This window comes from Podarcis gaigeae (genome assembly GCF_964106915.1).
Source record: "Podarcis gaigeae genome assembly, chromosome: 8".
Classification (NCBI taxonomy): Eukaryota; Metazoa; Chordata; class Lepidosauria; order Squamata; family Lacertidae; genus Podarcis; species Podarcis gaigeae.
In genome coordinates, this window is record NC_139684.1 from 82,950,148 (window position 1) to 82,964,621 (window position 14,474).

Here is a 14,474-nt window from a genome sequence, read left to right on the forward strand (position 1 = left end):
CTGTAGTCAGTCTGTCTAAGGCAGCATGGGACCCTCCAGGCGCCTTGGACTACAACTCCCCATCAGCCTCAGCCAGCGCAGTTGGGAGTTTTAGCCTGTGGTGGGTGATGGGAGTTGTAGTTCACAACAGACCGGCAAAAGCCCGAGATCGCACAACTGAGAGTGGACTCCGTGGTTCTTTCTGCATTCACAACTGCAATTTCTGGTGGTGGGTTTTTAAGTTTTAACCCTTTTGTTGGTGCGCCTCTAATGAGTGCCATACCAGTGCAATTTCCCTGTGGCTTTCCCCAAAATGCTCTGGCCTCTAAGGACTCCCTGTTTTAGAGGAACTGGATTTTTGAAAAGTAAAGAGCTTGCAGCAGTGGATTCCACAGTTTCCCCGGCACAAGTCATGGCTTGTTTGCTTACTTGTTTATTGCATTTCTAGCCTGCCTTTTCTTCAAGTAGCTCAAAGTGGTTCTGCCACTCCTCATTTAACCCTCACAACGACCCTGAGAGGGATGTTGGTCACCCATCAATCTTCATGGCCAAGTGGGGATTTGAACCCTGGTCTCCCAGGTCCTAGTCGAGTACTCTAACCACTGAACCATGCTGACTCTCACTTGCACTGTTTCAGAGGATCCAAAGTGAAAATCTTGTGGCAGTGAATTCCATAGGCTCCCCAGGATAAGGGTCGTTCTTATGCACATGAATTTTTAAAAAAAATGGTTGGGGGGGGGAGGGAGCATGGAGAGGAGCCAGTTCCTCTCGCTTGCGATGAAATTATAAAGATCGCTTTAAGGAGGAAGGAAGGAGGAGTTCAGAGGTCAACTGAAACGAACAAAGCGTTTCGGATGGGGTACCTTTGAGAGTTAAAAATAACTGCTGGGATTTGCATAGCGTCTCACTACAACCAGAAAGCTTGAAAGGCTGAACGTTGCTCCTTCCCTGAGCTTGCGCGAAACGTCTCTTCTCCTCGGCTGCCTTCCCTAAAAAAAAAAAAAACCACACACACGCCATCCATCTTTGCAAGACAGGTGTTTGTCTGCTGCTGTCTGACAGCCTGGACTCCTCCGTTTGAGATGAGCCACACCTGAAACGTTTTCTTGGTGCCTGAATATATGCATACGTGCATGTGTATATATTCCTTGCCTCTGACAACGAATTACTCCAGGAGAGCAGCAATCTTTTGAGGAAATATGGCTATATTTGGATTTTTGAAGCGAGTGAGAGGAGAGCCACCCCCTACCCCAGAAAGAGAAAGGGTTACTTATTAATTGTTCAGCATTACAGTGGCACCTTGGGTTAAGAACTTAATTCTATTCTGGAGGTCTGTTCTTAACCTGAAGCACCACTTTAGCTAATGGGGCCTCCTCCTGCTGCTGCCACGCCGCTGCTGCGCAATTTCTGTTCTCATCCTGAAGCAAAGTTCTTAATCTGAGGGACTATTTCTGGGTTAGCGGAGTCTGTAATCTGAAGTGTATGTAACCTGAAGCATCTGTAACCTGAGGTACCACTGTACAATAAACATTGAAAGATCTTAGAAGTTTTCTTATGCCTGCACAGGAGAAGGAAATTAGAACTGCGTCATCCGCATATAAGAGAACTGGGAGGGGTGTACCAGCCAATTTAGGGGGGTGGGCATTTTCTTTCTCCATGTTTCCTAAAGGTAAAGGGACCCCTGACCATTAGGTCTAGTCGTGACCGACTCTGGGGTTGTGGCGCTCATCTCACTTTATTGGCTGAGGGAGCCGGTGTACAGCTTCCAGGTCATGTGGCCAGCATGACAAAGCCGCTTCTGGTGAACCAGAGCAGCGCACGGAAACGCCGTTTACCTTCCCGCCAGAGCGGTACCTACTTATCTACTTGCACTTTGACGTGCTTTCAAACTGCTAGGTTGGCAGGAGCGGGACAGAGGAACGGGAGCTCACCCTGTCGTGGGGATTCGAACTGCCGACCTTCTGATTGGCAAGTCCTAGGCTCTGTGGTTTAACCCACAGCGCCGGGTTATAAAGACTAGGACTAGCCGCCTGAGAAACAGTTTCTATCCAAATGCGATTTTGGTTTTAAACGCAGTGTAAGGTAGTCTCTGTGGGAGTATATTGTATTCAATTGTGGGGTATCAGAGTTTTTAGGGGGTCAACCAGGCTGGGATAGCAGGCTTGTTGCTTTTTGAATGTCTCATGTAGATTTTTTTCAATTTCGTTGTTCTGTATGGGACAATGACAATAAAGATTATTGTATCGTATCTGCCATGGATGTTTTAGCTGAGATTCCTGCTTTGCAGGGGGTTCTAGTTGACCTTTGGAGTTCCCTTCCAACTATATGATTCCATGAACTGAAAAGCTCTGTTTTAGCAACAGTTTTCCCATGGAAACTGCTTGGTGCCACAGGAGCAGCCCAGCGCCTTGCGCTGCGGTTCCCAGGCGCCCGACAAACCAGCTGGCTGCTGGGCGCTTGGGACGTGCTGCTGGCAGACTTTCACTGCGGGCGGAACGACCCACCCATCAATCAATCAATCAATCAATCAATCAATCAATCAGGTGGCCTCATAGTGACATTGGGTGACTGGTTGCCCCACTCACCTGTCAAAACCAGCCTGCGGGGCGGCAACAGATGAGGATCCGGCCCACTGGCACAAAATAAAGTTTCTCCACCTAACCAAACTGTCATGCTTTCGACCCGTTGCTTCAGCCGAGCCACTGCCCAATTAATGTAGGTGAAATCTCGTCGGCCCGCATTTTTAAGACCTGCCTCGATTCCTGACGCATCAGTGACTCGCCCCGAAGAAAGGACCATCTGTCTTTCGGTTTCAGAAAATTTCCCCGCCTGGCTGCCCAGAGCACATTGTTACTCACTGCGGAGCAACCCTGTTTGTAGCCAGAATCAGCACAGAGTATTGCTTTGGATTTTAAAAGTTTGCCGCTGCTGCGATTGACCTCTGGGTACACAAAGGGCTCAAACCTGAAACCACCGCCAACTTGCAGCGACTTGTCTCTCTTTCCCGTCTCCCTGCGGTGTCCCAGGGATGAACCTGCTACTTTCACTGCAACCCTGTTCAAACAGCATTCCGACTGCGCTGGAGTTAACTGAGCAACGCCCAAGTGCATTGAAGTGCATAGAAAGGGGAGGGGTGTCTTATTACACCAGTGATATTAGCTGAAATAAATGTTGGAAATGTAAAGAAAAAGAAGGATCCTTTTATCACATCTGGTGGGAATGTAAGAAAGTGAAAAGCTTTTGGGAAATGATATATAATGAAATGAAAAAGATGTTGAAATATGCATTTATTAAAAAAAAAACACCAGAAGCATTTTTACTTGGCGTTGTAGGGGAGGATTTTAACAGACAGGATAGTAAACTGTTTTTATATGCAATAAAGGCAGCACAAAAATGGAAACAAGAAGAATTACCGACGAAAGATGAATGGCAGACGAAATTAATGGACTATGCAGAATTGGATAAACTAACAGGAAGGATTCAAAACCTGTGGGACCAGAGATTCTCAGAGGACTGGAGCAATAATCCAGTACGGAGATTTTCATCAAAATCTGAGATGTAGTAGCTTTATTTTTTAAAAAAAAACACAATTGTGATGATCTGGAACAAACCCATTGGAGAAGGTAGCAGTGGTTGCCCAGACCTTGATGCCGGTTGCAAATGGAACCCCAAATCAGTCCAAGTTTTGGGGACCCCAAAATGCAGGTCCCTCACTGCTCCCACCCCTCCTCCCTGAAACCTTCGAAGTCCCTTTTTGCTCACCTGGCGCCCTCCAGATGTTTGGGACTACAACTCCCAGCAGGCTTGGGCTGATGGGAGTTATAGTCCAAAGCATTTGGAAGATGCACCAGGCCAGCTTTGAAAATTCTCCTTCTTTTGATATACAGTGGTACCTCAGGTTACACACGCTTCAGGTTAAATATGCTTGAGGTTACAGACTCCGCTAACCCAGAAATAGTGCTTCAGGTTAAGAACTTTGCTTCAGGATGAGAACAGAAATCGTGCGGCAGCGGGAGGCCCCATTAGCTAAAGTGATGCTTCAGGTTAAGAACAGTTTCAGGTTAAGAACGGACCTCTGGAACAAATTAAGTACTTAACCTGAGTACCACTGTATATTGATACACACACACACACCTTACAGCAGTTCACAAGATGAAAATACAGTCATACCTTGGGTTGAAGTAGCTTCAGGATAAGTATTTTCGGGTTCCACGCTGCAGTGACCCGGAAGTAACGGAGCGTGTTATTTCCGGGTTTTGCCGCTCGCGCATGTGCAGACGGTCAAAATGACGTCACGTGCATGCGCGGAAGCGGCGAATTGCGACCCGCGCTCGCGCAAACATGGGTTCTGTTCGCTTCTGGGTGCGAACAGCGCTCCAGAATGGATCCCGTACCACAGGTACCACTGTAGAGGATAAAAACACAAAATACTGTATTTTTTGCTCCATAAGACTCACTTTTTCCCTCCTAAAAAGTAAGGGGAACCGTGTGTGCGTCTTATGGAGCGAATGCAGGCTGTGCAGCTATCCCAGAAGCCAGAACAGCAAGAGGGATTGCTGCTTTCGCTGCACAGCGATCCCTCTTGCTGTTCTGGCTTCTGAGATTCAGAATATTTTTTTTCTTGTTTTCCTCCTCCAAAAACTAGGTGCGTCTTGTGGTCTGGTGCGTCTTATAGAGCGAAAAATACGGTGAATAGTTAGAGCAAAAACAAAGAGTGCCATGGCAACCTCTGCAACACAGTGGGAACTGGCTGCGTGCCAACCTTATGCTCAATCTGATCCCATGTTGTTTTTCCTGGCTCTCCCTATCCACCTCTGTCTCTTCCTTTGCAGTTCCCCGAGTGCGGATTCTACTGCCTCTATGACAAGATTCTGCTCTTCAAGCACGACCCGTCCTCGGCCAACATCCTGCAGCTGGTCCGGGCCGCCAGCGACATCCAGGAAGGGGACCTGGTGGAGGTGGTGCTCTCAGGTGAGCTGGCTTAGCGGAATCGTGAACTGGCTCGGCTGCGGGTCCCGCGCAATGGCGGGTTGGGCTAGATGACCTTTGGGGGTATCCCTTCCCGACTCGAAAATTCTACGATTCTAAGGGAACATGCATTTACTTCTCCTCGTTCACTCCCCACAACAACCCTGGGAGGTAGGCTAGGCTGAGAGGCAGCGGCTGCCCCCCAAGGCAGCCCAGTTTTCATGCCCAAAAAGTTTTTGATTTGAGTTTCTACAGAAATGAGGCTGCATGTTGTATTTTAATCTTGTTTTTAAGTTGTATTTGAATCAATTGTTTTTATACCTGGTGTTTGCCACCTTGAGCCCTTCTTGGCTGGGGAAGGCGAGGTAATAATAATAATAATAATAATAATAATAATAATAATGGATAAATAAATTTTTATTTATACCCCGCCCTCCCCAGCAAAGACCGGGCTCTGGGTGGCTAACAACCAATAATAAAAACAAGTTGATTAAAATACAATTTAAAAGATTAAGATACAATATTAAAACAATTAGGGAGCAATCTCATCATAGGAGGAGAAAGGAAAAAGAAAAAGGAGGAGGGAATCAAGCTGATTCTGAGCCAAAGGCCAGGTGGAACAACTCTGTCTTACAGGCCCTGCGGAAAGAAATCAGATTCCGCAGGAACCTGGTCTGAAGAGACAGAGCGTTCTACCAGGCCGGCGTCAGTGTTGAGAAGGCCCTGGCTCTGGTTGAGGCTAATCTGACTTCCTTAGGGCCCGGGACCTCTAGGGTGTTGCTATATATGGACCTTAAGGTCCTCTGTGGGGCATACCGGGAGAGGCGGTCCCGTAGGTACGAGGGTCCTAGGCCGTGAAGCGCTTTAAAGGTCAAAACCAGCACCTTAAATCTGACCCTGTACTCCACCGGGAGCCAGTGCAGCTGGAAAAGCACTGGGTGAATATGCTCCCATGGCAGAGACCCCGTGAGGAGCCTCGCTGCAGCATTCTGCACCCGCTGGACTTTCTGGGACAGCTTCAAGGGCAGCCCCGCATAGAGCGAATTACAGTAGTCAAGCCTGGAGGTGACCGTCGCATGGATCACTGTGGCCAGGTTGGGACAGGAAAGGTAAGGGACCAACTGCTTGATGCGGCGAAGGTGGGAAAATGCCGCCTTGGCTGTTGTTGTAACCTGCGCTTCCATGGAAAGGGAGGCGTCAAGGATTACATCCAAACTCTAATTAGTTAGCTTCATGGCGGGATTTGAACCCTGGTCTCTGCCAAGTCCTGGTCCAGTGCTCCAACCGTTTCACCACCCTGGTTCCTTAGCAAAGGCTGGCACAGTCCTCTGTCTCTCTGTATTTTTCTCTCCTGGCCTAGATCTCTCACTTGCTGCAGGCGGCAGGTGATGTTTTTTGAATCCGACGCCCAGGCAACGGAGCAGGATGTGGGTTTTGGGTACAGACAACCCCTTTCCTCCGCTTGGGGGAAGGGCAGTGGAAGGTGCTTCCTGGCGGAACTCCTCTTGCACCCGAGGGACCCGGGGCAATTCCCGCCTACCTGGGTGGGGCTAGGGAAGCCCCCTAGAAACAGCTGCTTCTGCCTGGGGCGAAAAGGGTGGCCACAAGGATCAAAATCAGAGGAGCCCAGGGTCATAGCTGTCAATTTACAGGTTTGAAAATAAGGGACCAGCAGCCAAAATAAGGGATTTTAGTCAACCAGTTAAAAGGGACCAGATAATTTTGGAGAGCAGCGCCGGTTTTTATCCCTTCGTTTCCAGAGGTTGCTGCTCAAGACACCAGCCGATGAAACGCTGCAATTAAATAACTACAAGCAGCAACTGCTTTTCGCGCAAAACGAAGTCCAAGCTACGAAGATGCTGCTGCAGTTCTGTATCTTTTCTCTCGTGTTCCATCTGCAGCTCTCAGTTCCATCAGGTGGGGCGGGAGGAAGGGGGGGGGAATAGCGCCCGAAGTAAACCCACAGATCAGACCATCTATGCTAGTCTACCCCTACAAATCTATGGGAGAAGCGGTTGCGGTCCTTCCCTTGTAGCCCTTGGAACACCTGCCCGCGCCTCCGCCTCCTCCTCTCCCTCCTCTCTCTGAACTGCTTTCTCTATGGTTGCCCTCGCTCTCCTCTCAAGACTCCTCATCAATTCATAGACCATGCCAGGCTGCCCATCTCATCTGGTCCCTTCGGCGGCATAGCCGCAGTATGGCCAGCGGGAGCGGGCACGGCGGTGACAGGCAGAGGGGAGGCCCCAGGCAGAGATGCTCAGTTTGGTGGCCGCGAGGAGGATGGTGGCGGAAGGGCCCGAGGCTCTTGCCAGTCCCGGCGGGGAGGGGTTCCCGGGGGCCGAGGCTGGTGAGAGGAGGCCGGAGGGGGGCGGGCCAGGCAGCCAAGCAACACAGTTGGAGCCTCCCTCCTCCCTGGCCGGCAGGGAGGGAGGGAGAGGAGCTGCTTCCTTTGAAACCCGGGAAATTTAAGGGACATCCATCAATAAGGGACAGCAGCGGGACATGGCGCTGGGATAAGGGACTGTCCCTCCAAATAAGGGACGCTTGACAGCTATGCCTAGGGTGGGTTAGCCTCCAGCTGCTCCCTCATTTCCACTTCACAACAACCCTGCGAGGCAAGCCAGGCTTGAAACATGGCGACTAGGACAAGGTTTCCCAGAGGCTACTCGTTTCTAAACTATTTCAGCTGGGGCATGTGGGATGGGCTCCTAAACAGGGACAGGCTATCCTTAGACAAGAGTGTCTCTGAGAGAGTGCAGAGTGCCTTGTTTCCCTGTCCACTTTTAAATGTCCGGCCTGGCAGCCCATGGTAAAATGATTTAGAACAGCCACGTGAGATACCAGGTTAGACTGGGAGTGGAGTTCAGTCAGTGGCACCCAGCTGGCATTGTGCCTGGAGGCAGGATTTGAATCCGGGTCTCCCACGACGGATGATTTAATGCAGTGCCGTCAGATAACCTGCACTATTTCAGCCTCTAAATCTAGAATCTCCCTTGTCTCATGGGTGCCCTGTGCCTGTTTTCATGCAATGGTAAGTTCCTAAAGAAGCCTTCGCCGGATGTGTTGGACTACAATTCCCATCAGCCTTAGCCGGTGCAACCGATGGTCAGGGATGATGGGAGTTGTAGTCCAAAAAAATCTGGAGGGCACCAGTCTGCTGACCTAAACAAACCGCATTCAGCTGAGAACAAAGCATTGGCTCTTTTGTAGACTTTTATCTTCTCGTTATGTGGCAGATTATCAGAAGACTGATAACTCTGAGGGGAAGAGTCATAGCTCAGTGTTACAGCATCTGCCTTGCATGCAAAAGCTTTTTCTACCCCGAGGGCCAGATCCCCTCCTGGGGTAGCTCCCAGGGGCCATATGTCAGGTGGGCGGGGCCTGGGACAAAAGTGGGCGGGGCAATTGATGTGACTCCTCCCTTTGCCTCATTCTAAAGCCCTTGCAAAGGGCCGGGGAGGGGTGGTCTGGAGAATGTTCTGGAGGCCAGGCAGTGATCATGGGAGGTCTTTATTCCCCCCCTCCCTGCTTTGAAATCCCCTAGCTCCAGTGTGTTCCGTTAATCCTTGAAATTGAATTGCTGCTTCCCTTTTTTAAAAAAAAACCCCTCTCACTTTCTGAACATGGCAAGATAAAAGAAGGGGCTTATTCACATATGAACTACGGAACTCCTTCCTGCAGGAGGCTCTGGCGGACACCAGCTAAGAAGGCTTTAGAAGATAAATTCATAGCTATCAACTTTCAGATTTGAAAATAAGGGATCAGCAGCCTCACCTGTCCCGGGGACAGTCTACGGGATATCTAACAATCTGGGATAGCAGCAGGAAGCAGCGGGAAACGGCGCTGGAATAAGGGAATTTCCCGCAAAAAAAGGGAAGGTTGACAGCTGTGGATAAATTCATGGAGAAGAATTTGTGACTACCATGGATCATGGGACGCGGGTGGTGCTGTGGGTTAAACCACAGAGCCTAGGACTTGCCAAGCAGAAGTTCGGCGGTTCGAATCCCTGGGACGGGGTGAGCTCCTGTTGCTCGGTCCCTGCTCCTGCCAACCTAGCAGTTCAAAAGCACATCAAAGCGCAAGTAGATAAATAGGTACCACTCCGGCGGGAAGGTAAACGGCGTTTCTGTGCGCTGCTCTGGTTCGCCAGAAGCGGCTTAGTCATGCTGGCCACATGACCTGGAAGCTGTACGCCGGCTCCCTCAGCCAATAAAGCGAGATGAGTGCCACAACCCCAGAGTCGGACACGACTGGACCTAATGGTCAGGGATCCCTTTACCTTTACCTATACTGCGTTTAAAACCAGAATCGCATTTGGATAGAAACTGTTTCTCAGGCGGCTAGTCCTGGTCTTTATAACCCTGTACCTTCTTCCAGAAGGCAGAAGCTGAAAGAGATCTGCTGCTTTCTTATGGCACCTGGAAGCATAGATTTGATCCAAGGTGGGAAGAGTGCACTCAATTATTCTCTCTGCAGTCTTTACAATCCTGGACAGCATTATTTTTTCCCTGACCGTGCAGCTCCCAAACCACACACACAGATCATAAGTTAGTACGCTCTCCACAGTACAATGGTAAAATGCCATCAACAGGTCCTTTGAGAGATTGTTTTTCCGGAGGATTCTCAGAAAATATAACCTCTGCTGTGCTCTCTTCATCAGGTCTTTGCTGTTTTCTCCCCAGGTTAGGTCATCTCTCAACTCCATTCCCAGAAATCGTAACACTGAGACCTGCTCCACACACTTCCTTTCGATAATAAGTGGCTGTATTATTCAATTTACATTTCCTAAAGTCCACAATAATCTCTTTTGTTTTCTTTAAGTGAAGGAGTAAGTTGTTTTTCCTGCACCACTCCCCCAACTGCTCAACTTCCTTCCTCTAGGCCGCCTCCCCCTCTCCAGCCGTGATTAAACCAACCACTGTTGTATAATCCGCAAACTTAATGGTCTTATTACTGGGGTATTTGGGGGCACAGTCAGCTGTATAGAGCATATATATAAAAGCGGGCTCAACACGCACCCCTGCGGTGTCCCCGTATTCATGATGAGATCCGCAGAGACGTGGGAACCCAACCTGACCCTTTGGGGACGGCTTGATAGAAAATCTAATATCCACCTGCACAAACACGGTGGAAGCCCCAGGTCTAATAATTTGGGCACCAATCTACAGTGGTACCTCAGGTTACATATGCTTCAGGTTACAGACTCCGCAAACCCAGAAACAGTGCTTCAGGTTAATAACTTTGCTTCAGGATGAGAACAGAAATCGTGCTCCGGCGGTGCGGCGGCAGCGGGAGGCCCCATTAGCTAAAGTGGAGCTTCAGGTTGAGAACAGTTTCAGGTTAAGAACGGACCTCCGGAATGAATTAAGTACTTAACCTGAGTTTCCACTGTACTCTGATCCTGCTCTGCGTAGGCCAGGATACCGGACTGGATGGGCCAGGGGCCTGATCCTGCAAGCCTCTTCCAATGTTATTCTAAGCGCCTTCCTTCTCCTCCTCTCCTAGCTTCTGCCACTTTTGAGGACTTCCGGATCCGACCACATGCCCTCAACGTGCACTCCTATCGTGCGCCGGCTTTCTGCGACCACTGCGGCGAGATGCTCTTCGGATTGGTACGCCAGGGTCTCAAGTGTGATGGTAAGGCTCCCTCTTTGATTTTATTTTTTTGCGGGAAAGCGGAGGGTTTTTTGTCTGCCAAGACCTGGACTGACATTTCTTCCCAAGGCATAAAGACTTATTTGGATCATTTGCCCATTTTGTCCCTGAAGACCTTTCCCCTGGGGGTGAGGAACATCTGTGCCCTCCCTAGATGTTGCCGGACTCCAGTTCCCATCAGGCCCAGCCAGTTTGGCTGTTGCCCAGGGGTGATGGCATGGGTGCTGCCAAGGGAGGGGCAGGAGGGACTGCTGCCCCCCTTAGATCAAGCAAAACAATAGAAATACATACCCTATTTTTCGCTCTATAAGACGCACGTTTCTCCTCCTGAAAGGTAAGGGGAAATGTGTGTGCGTCTTATGGAGCAAATGCAGGCGGGAGGCTCTGCTCGTAGCTCCCTTTAAAAAGCCATGTGGAGCGCATGTGCGGCTCTTGCTGGCTTTTTCCCCGAGGAGGGAGAAGGGCAGCTCATCAGTCCTTTGTCCCTCCTCGGGGAAAAGCCCCCAAGAGCCTCACACACGCTCCGCGCACTCTTTAAAGGGAGCGCAGCTCTTGGGGGAGCCTTCATTCCACTGCCCGCGAGAGGCTGTGCGCGGCTATCCCAGAAGCCAGGACAGCAAGAGGGATCGCTGCGCAGCAATCCCACTTGCTGTCCTGGCTTCTGGCTTAGTGCGCAGCTCTTGTGGGAGGTGGGGGAAGGGACAGAACACATGGCTTTGTCCCCCCACCTCCCGCAAGAGCCCCCAAGAGCCGCGCTCCCTTCAAAGAGCCACACGGAGCGTGTGTGCGGCGCTTGGGGGGAAAAAAGCCTGCAAGCGCCGCACACACGCTCCACACGGCTCGTGAAAGGGAGCGCCGAGCAGAGCCCGGGATGCATACAGGCTCTGCTCAGCGCTCCCTTTAAAGAATATTTTTTCCCTTGCATTTCCCTCTCTAAAAACTAGGTGCGTCTTATGGTCAGGTGCATCTTATGGAGCGAAAAATACGGTACCTAACAGGCCAATCATGTCGGTGTCCCCCCCCACCCCGAACAAAAATCCTGGCTATGTCCTTGGATGATGGGATTTGGAGTCACGGGCTCCCTCAAGAGTAATACACGTGCTGTTTTCTATTTTTTTATTTTTTTATTTCACTGCAAGAAAACTCTGCATTAAATTGTGGAAACTGAGCCACAATTTGCTTTCTTACCTCACAAAATATCTGCTTTCTTACCTTACATATTCTACTCTGCTTTTGCTAGCTGTTAGAGAGGAAGGCGAGGCAACACTTTCCCCCCAAACGACCAGGAGCCTTCTCTTATTTGGGTGCCCTGCCAGACGCCCAGCAATTTTCTCGCCGGCACATTTCCAAGGGTATCATGAGGTCTAGAAACATCCCTTTAAAAAGAAAAAGAAAAAAAGGACAGCTGCTGAGAATCTCTACTGCCCCAAAAAAAGGAAATAAAATATTTGGTACCTGTAGAAAAATGACATATCAGGGAGAAGAGGACGGGGGACACCCTCTCCTTGAAACATTAGGTTTGTTTTGCACCCAGTTAAGTTTACCCCCTCCTGCCATCCCAAGTGGCGCAGTCCGGACGCAGCTTGGCCCCTTTGCCTGCTGTTTGGGAGCAGCGGCCCGGAGCGTTCCAGTCTCCCACGCAGGGGCCGCTGCCCTTGAGCTATTGCTTTTGACCTCCAAAGCCACGTGAGCCTTTGAGCCACATGCTCTCGCTCTGCACCTGCCCTGGGGCCCTGGCAGGACACGACGCATCAGGCTTTTAGGCCATTACGGTGCTTAATGCTTAATCGAAGGCGGAAAACCTCGCCCTCCCACCAGCCCCTTCCACTGCTCAGTTCCCACACGGTTTGCAAAGCATTTGGGAACGCAGGGAACTGCATTTATACTGAGTCACCTACTTCAGTATTTCCTACGCTGGCTGGCAGCAGCTCCCCAGGGATTTCACACGGGCGGGGGGGGGGGTTCTCTTCCAGGCCTACCTCTCCGGGGATAAAACCTGTAACGTCCTGTTTGCAAAGGACCAGGTGCGCAGCCTGGGAGTCATTTTGGACTCACAGCTGTCCATGGAGGCGCAGGTCAAATCTGTGTCCAGGGCAGCTGTTTACCAGCTCCATCTGGTACGTAGGCTGAGACCCTATCTGCCTGCGGACTGTCTCGCCAGAGTGGTGCATGCTCTGGTTATCTCCCGCTTGGACTACTGCAATGCGCTCTACGTTGGGCTACCTTTGAAGGTGACCCGGAAACTACAACTAATCCAGAATGCAGCAGCTAGACTGGGGACTGGGAGTGGCCGCCGAGACCATATAACACCCGTCTTGAAAGACATACATAGGCTCCCAGTACGTTTCCGAGGACAATTCAAAATGTTGGTACTGACCTTTAAAGCCCTAAACGGCCTCGGTCCAGTATACCTGAAGGAGCATCTCCACCCCCATCGTTCTACCCGGACACTGAGGTCAAGCGCTGAGGGCCTTCTGGCGGTTCCCTCACTGTGAGAAGCCAAGTTACAGGCAACCAGGCAGAGGGCCTTCTCGGTGGTGACACCCGCCCTGTGGAATGCCCTCCCACCAGATGTCAAAGAGAAGAACATCTACCAGACATTTAGAAGACATCTGAAGGCAGCCCTGTTAGGGAAGCTTTTAATGTTTGATGTATTACAGTATTTTAATGTTTTTTTTGGAAGCCGCCCAGAGTGGCTGGGGAAGCCCAGCCAGATGGGCGGGATACAAATAATAAATTCTTCTTCTTCTTCTTCTTCTTCTTCTTCTTCTTCTTCTTCTTCTTCTTCTTCTTCTTCTTCAGATGCTCGTGCCCCAAGCCTTTCCCCGCATCCTACGCTGACTGCCAGCAGCTCTCTGGGATTTTCAGGAGCCTGCCCCAGCCCTGGAGGTGCCAGGTTTGGAACCAAGGGCCGCTGCCAGTCTGTGTAGGGAATAGTGATCTAGATAGCCCCCAATTCCTCTTTTCTCGGTTATCAGAATAACTAAATTGTTGGTGTTTGTACCCCACGCATCTGACTGAGGTCTCTCCAGCCACTCTGGGCAGCTTCCAGCATAATATAAAAACACAACAAGACTTCAGTCATTAACAACAGATTACGCTGGTAGGATTGCAAGAGGTTTTGTAAGGAGGACTATGTGAAATATGATGAAGTATGAAGAGTATGAAGAGAACTACAGTGGTACCTCAGGATGCGAACGGGATCTGTTCCGGAGCCCTGTTCTCATCCCGAATGGAACGCAAGACGGGTCGCGTTTCGGTGCTTCTGCGCATGCGCGTGACATCATTTTGACAGTCTGCGCATGCGCGCGCGTCGAAACCTGGAAGTAACTTCTGGGTCACCACGGAGCGCAACCCAAATTTGCCTAGCCCGAAGCGTATTCATCCCAAGGTATGGCTGTATTAGTGAAGGGACTATTAAAAGTAATAGTGAAATGTTTTTTTTTTTAATTTGATGTAAAAATTAATAAATATAGATTAAAAAAAAGACTTCAAACATTAAAAACCTCCCTACACAGGGTGACCTTCTAAAATTTGTATAGTTATTTATCCCCTTAACATCTGGCGGGAGGGCGTTCCACAGGGCGGGTGCTACCACCGAGAAGGCCCTCTGCCTGCTTCCCTGTAACCTCACTTCTCGCAGGGAGGGAACTGCCAGAAGGCCCTCGGAGCTGGACCTCTGTGTCCGAGCAGAACGATGGGGGTGGAGACGCTCCTTCAGGTATACTGGGCCGAGGCGGTTTAGGGCTTTAAAGCTCAGCACCAACACTTTGAATTGTGCTCAGAAACATCCTGGGAGCCAAAGTAGGCCTTTCAGGACTGGTGTTATATGGTCTCGGCGGCCGCTCCCAGTCACCAGTCTGGCTGCCTCA

At 50.3% G+C, this 14,474-nt stretch overlaps 2 protein-coding genes and 1 long non-coding RNA gene across 4 annotated transcripts in view; 2 read left to right on the plus strand and 1 right to left on the minus strand.

The window, feature by feature from the left end:
• Window positions 1-14,474, minus strand: part of LOC310851855 — a 250,124-nt gene that overhangs the window by 70,211 nt on the left and 165,439 nt on the right. The gene's annotated exons all lie outside the window — the stretch shown is intronic.
• STRN4 (striatin 4) overlaps window positions 1-14,474 on the plus strand; it is a 195,592-nt gene that overhangs the window by 62,648 nt on the left and 118,470 nt on the right. The window lies entirely within an intron of this gene.
• Window positions 1-14,474, plus strand: part of PRKD2 (protein kinase D2) — a 51,801-nt gene that overhangs the window by 16,585 nt on the left and 20,742 nt on the right. For both annotated transcript variants that reach the window (XM_083753729.1, XM_083753730.1), the window contains exons 2-3: window positions 4,812-4,950; window positions 10,453-10,584. In XM_083753729.1, the coding sequence (XP_083609855.1) occupies window positions 4,812-4,950; window positions 10,453-10,584 (271 nt within the window). The remainder of the gene's footprint in view (window positions 1-4,811; window positions 4,951-10,452; window positions 10,585-14,474) is intronic.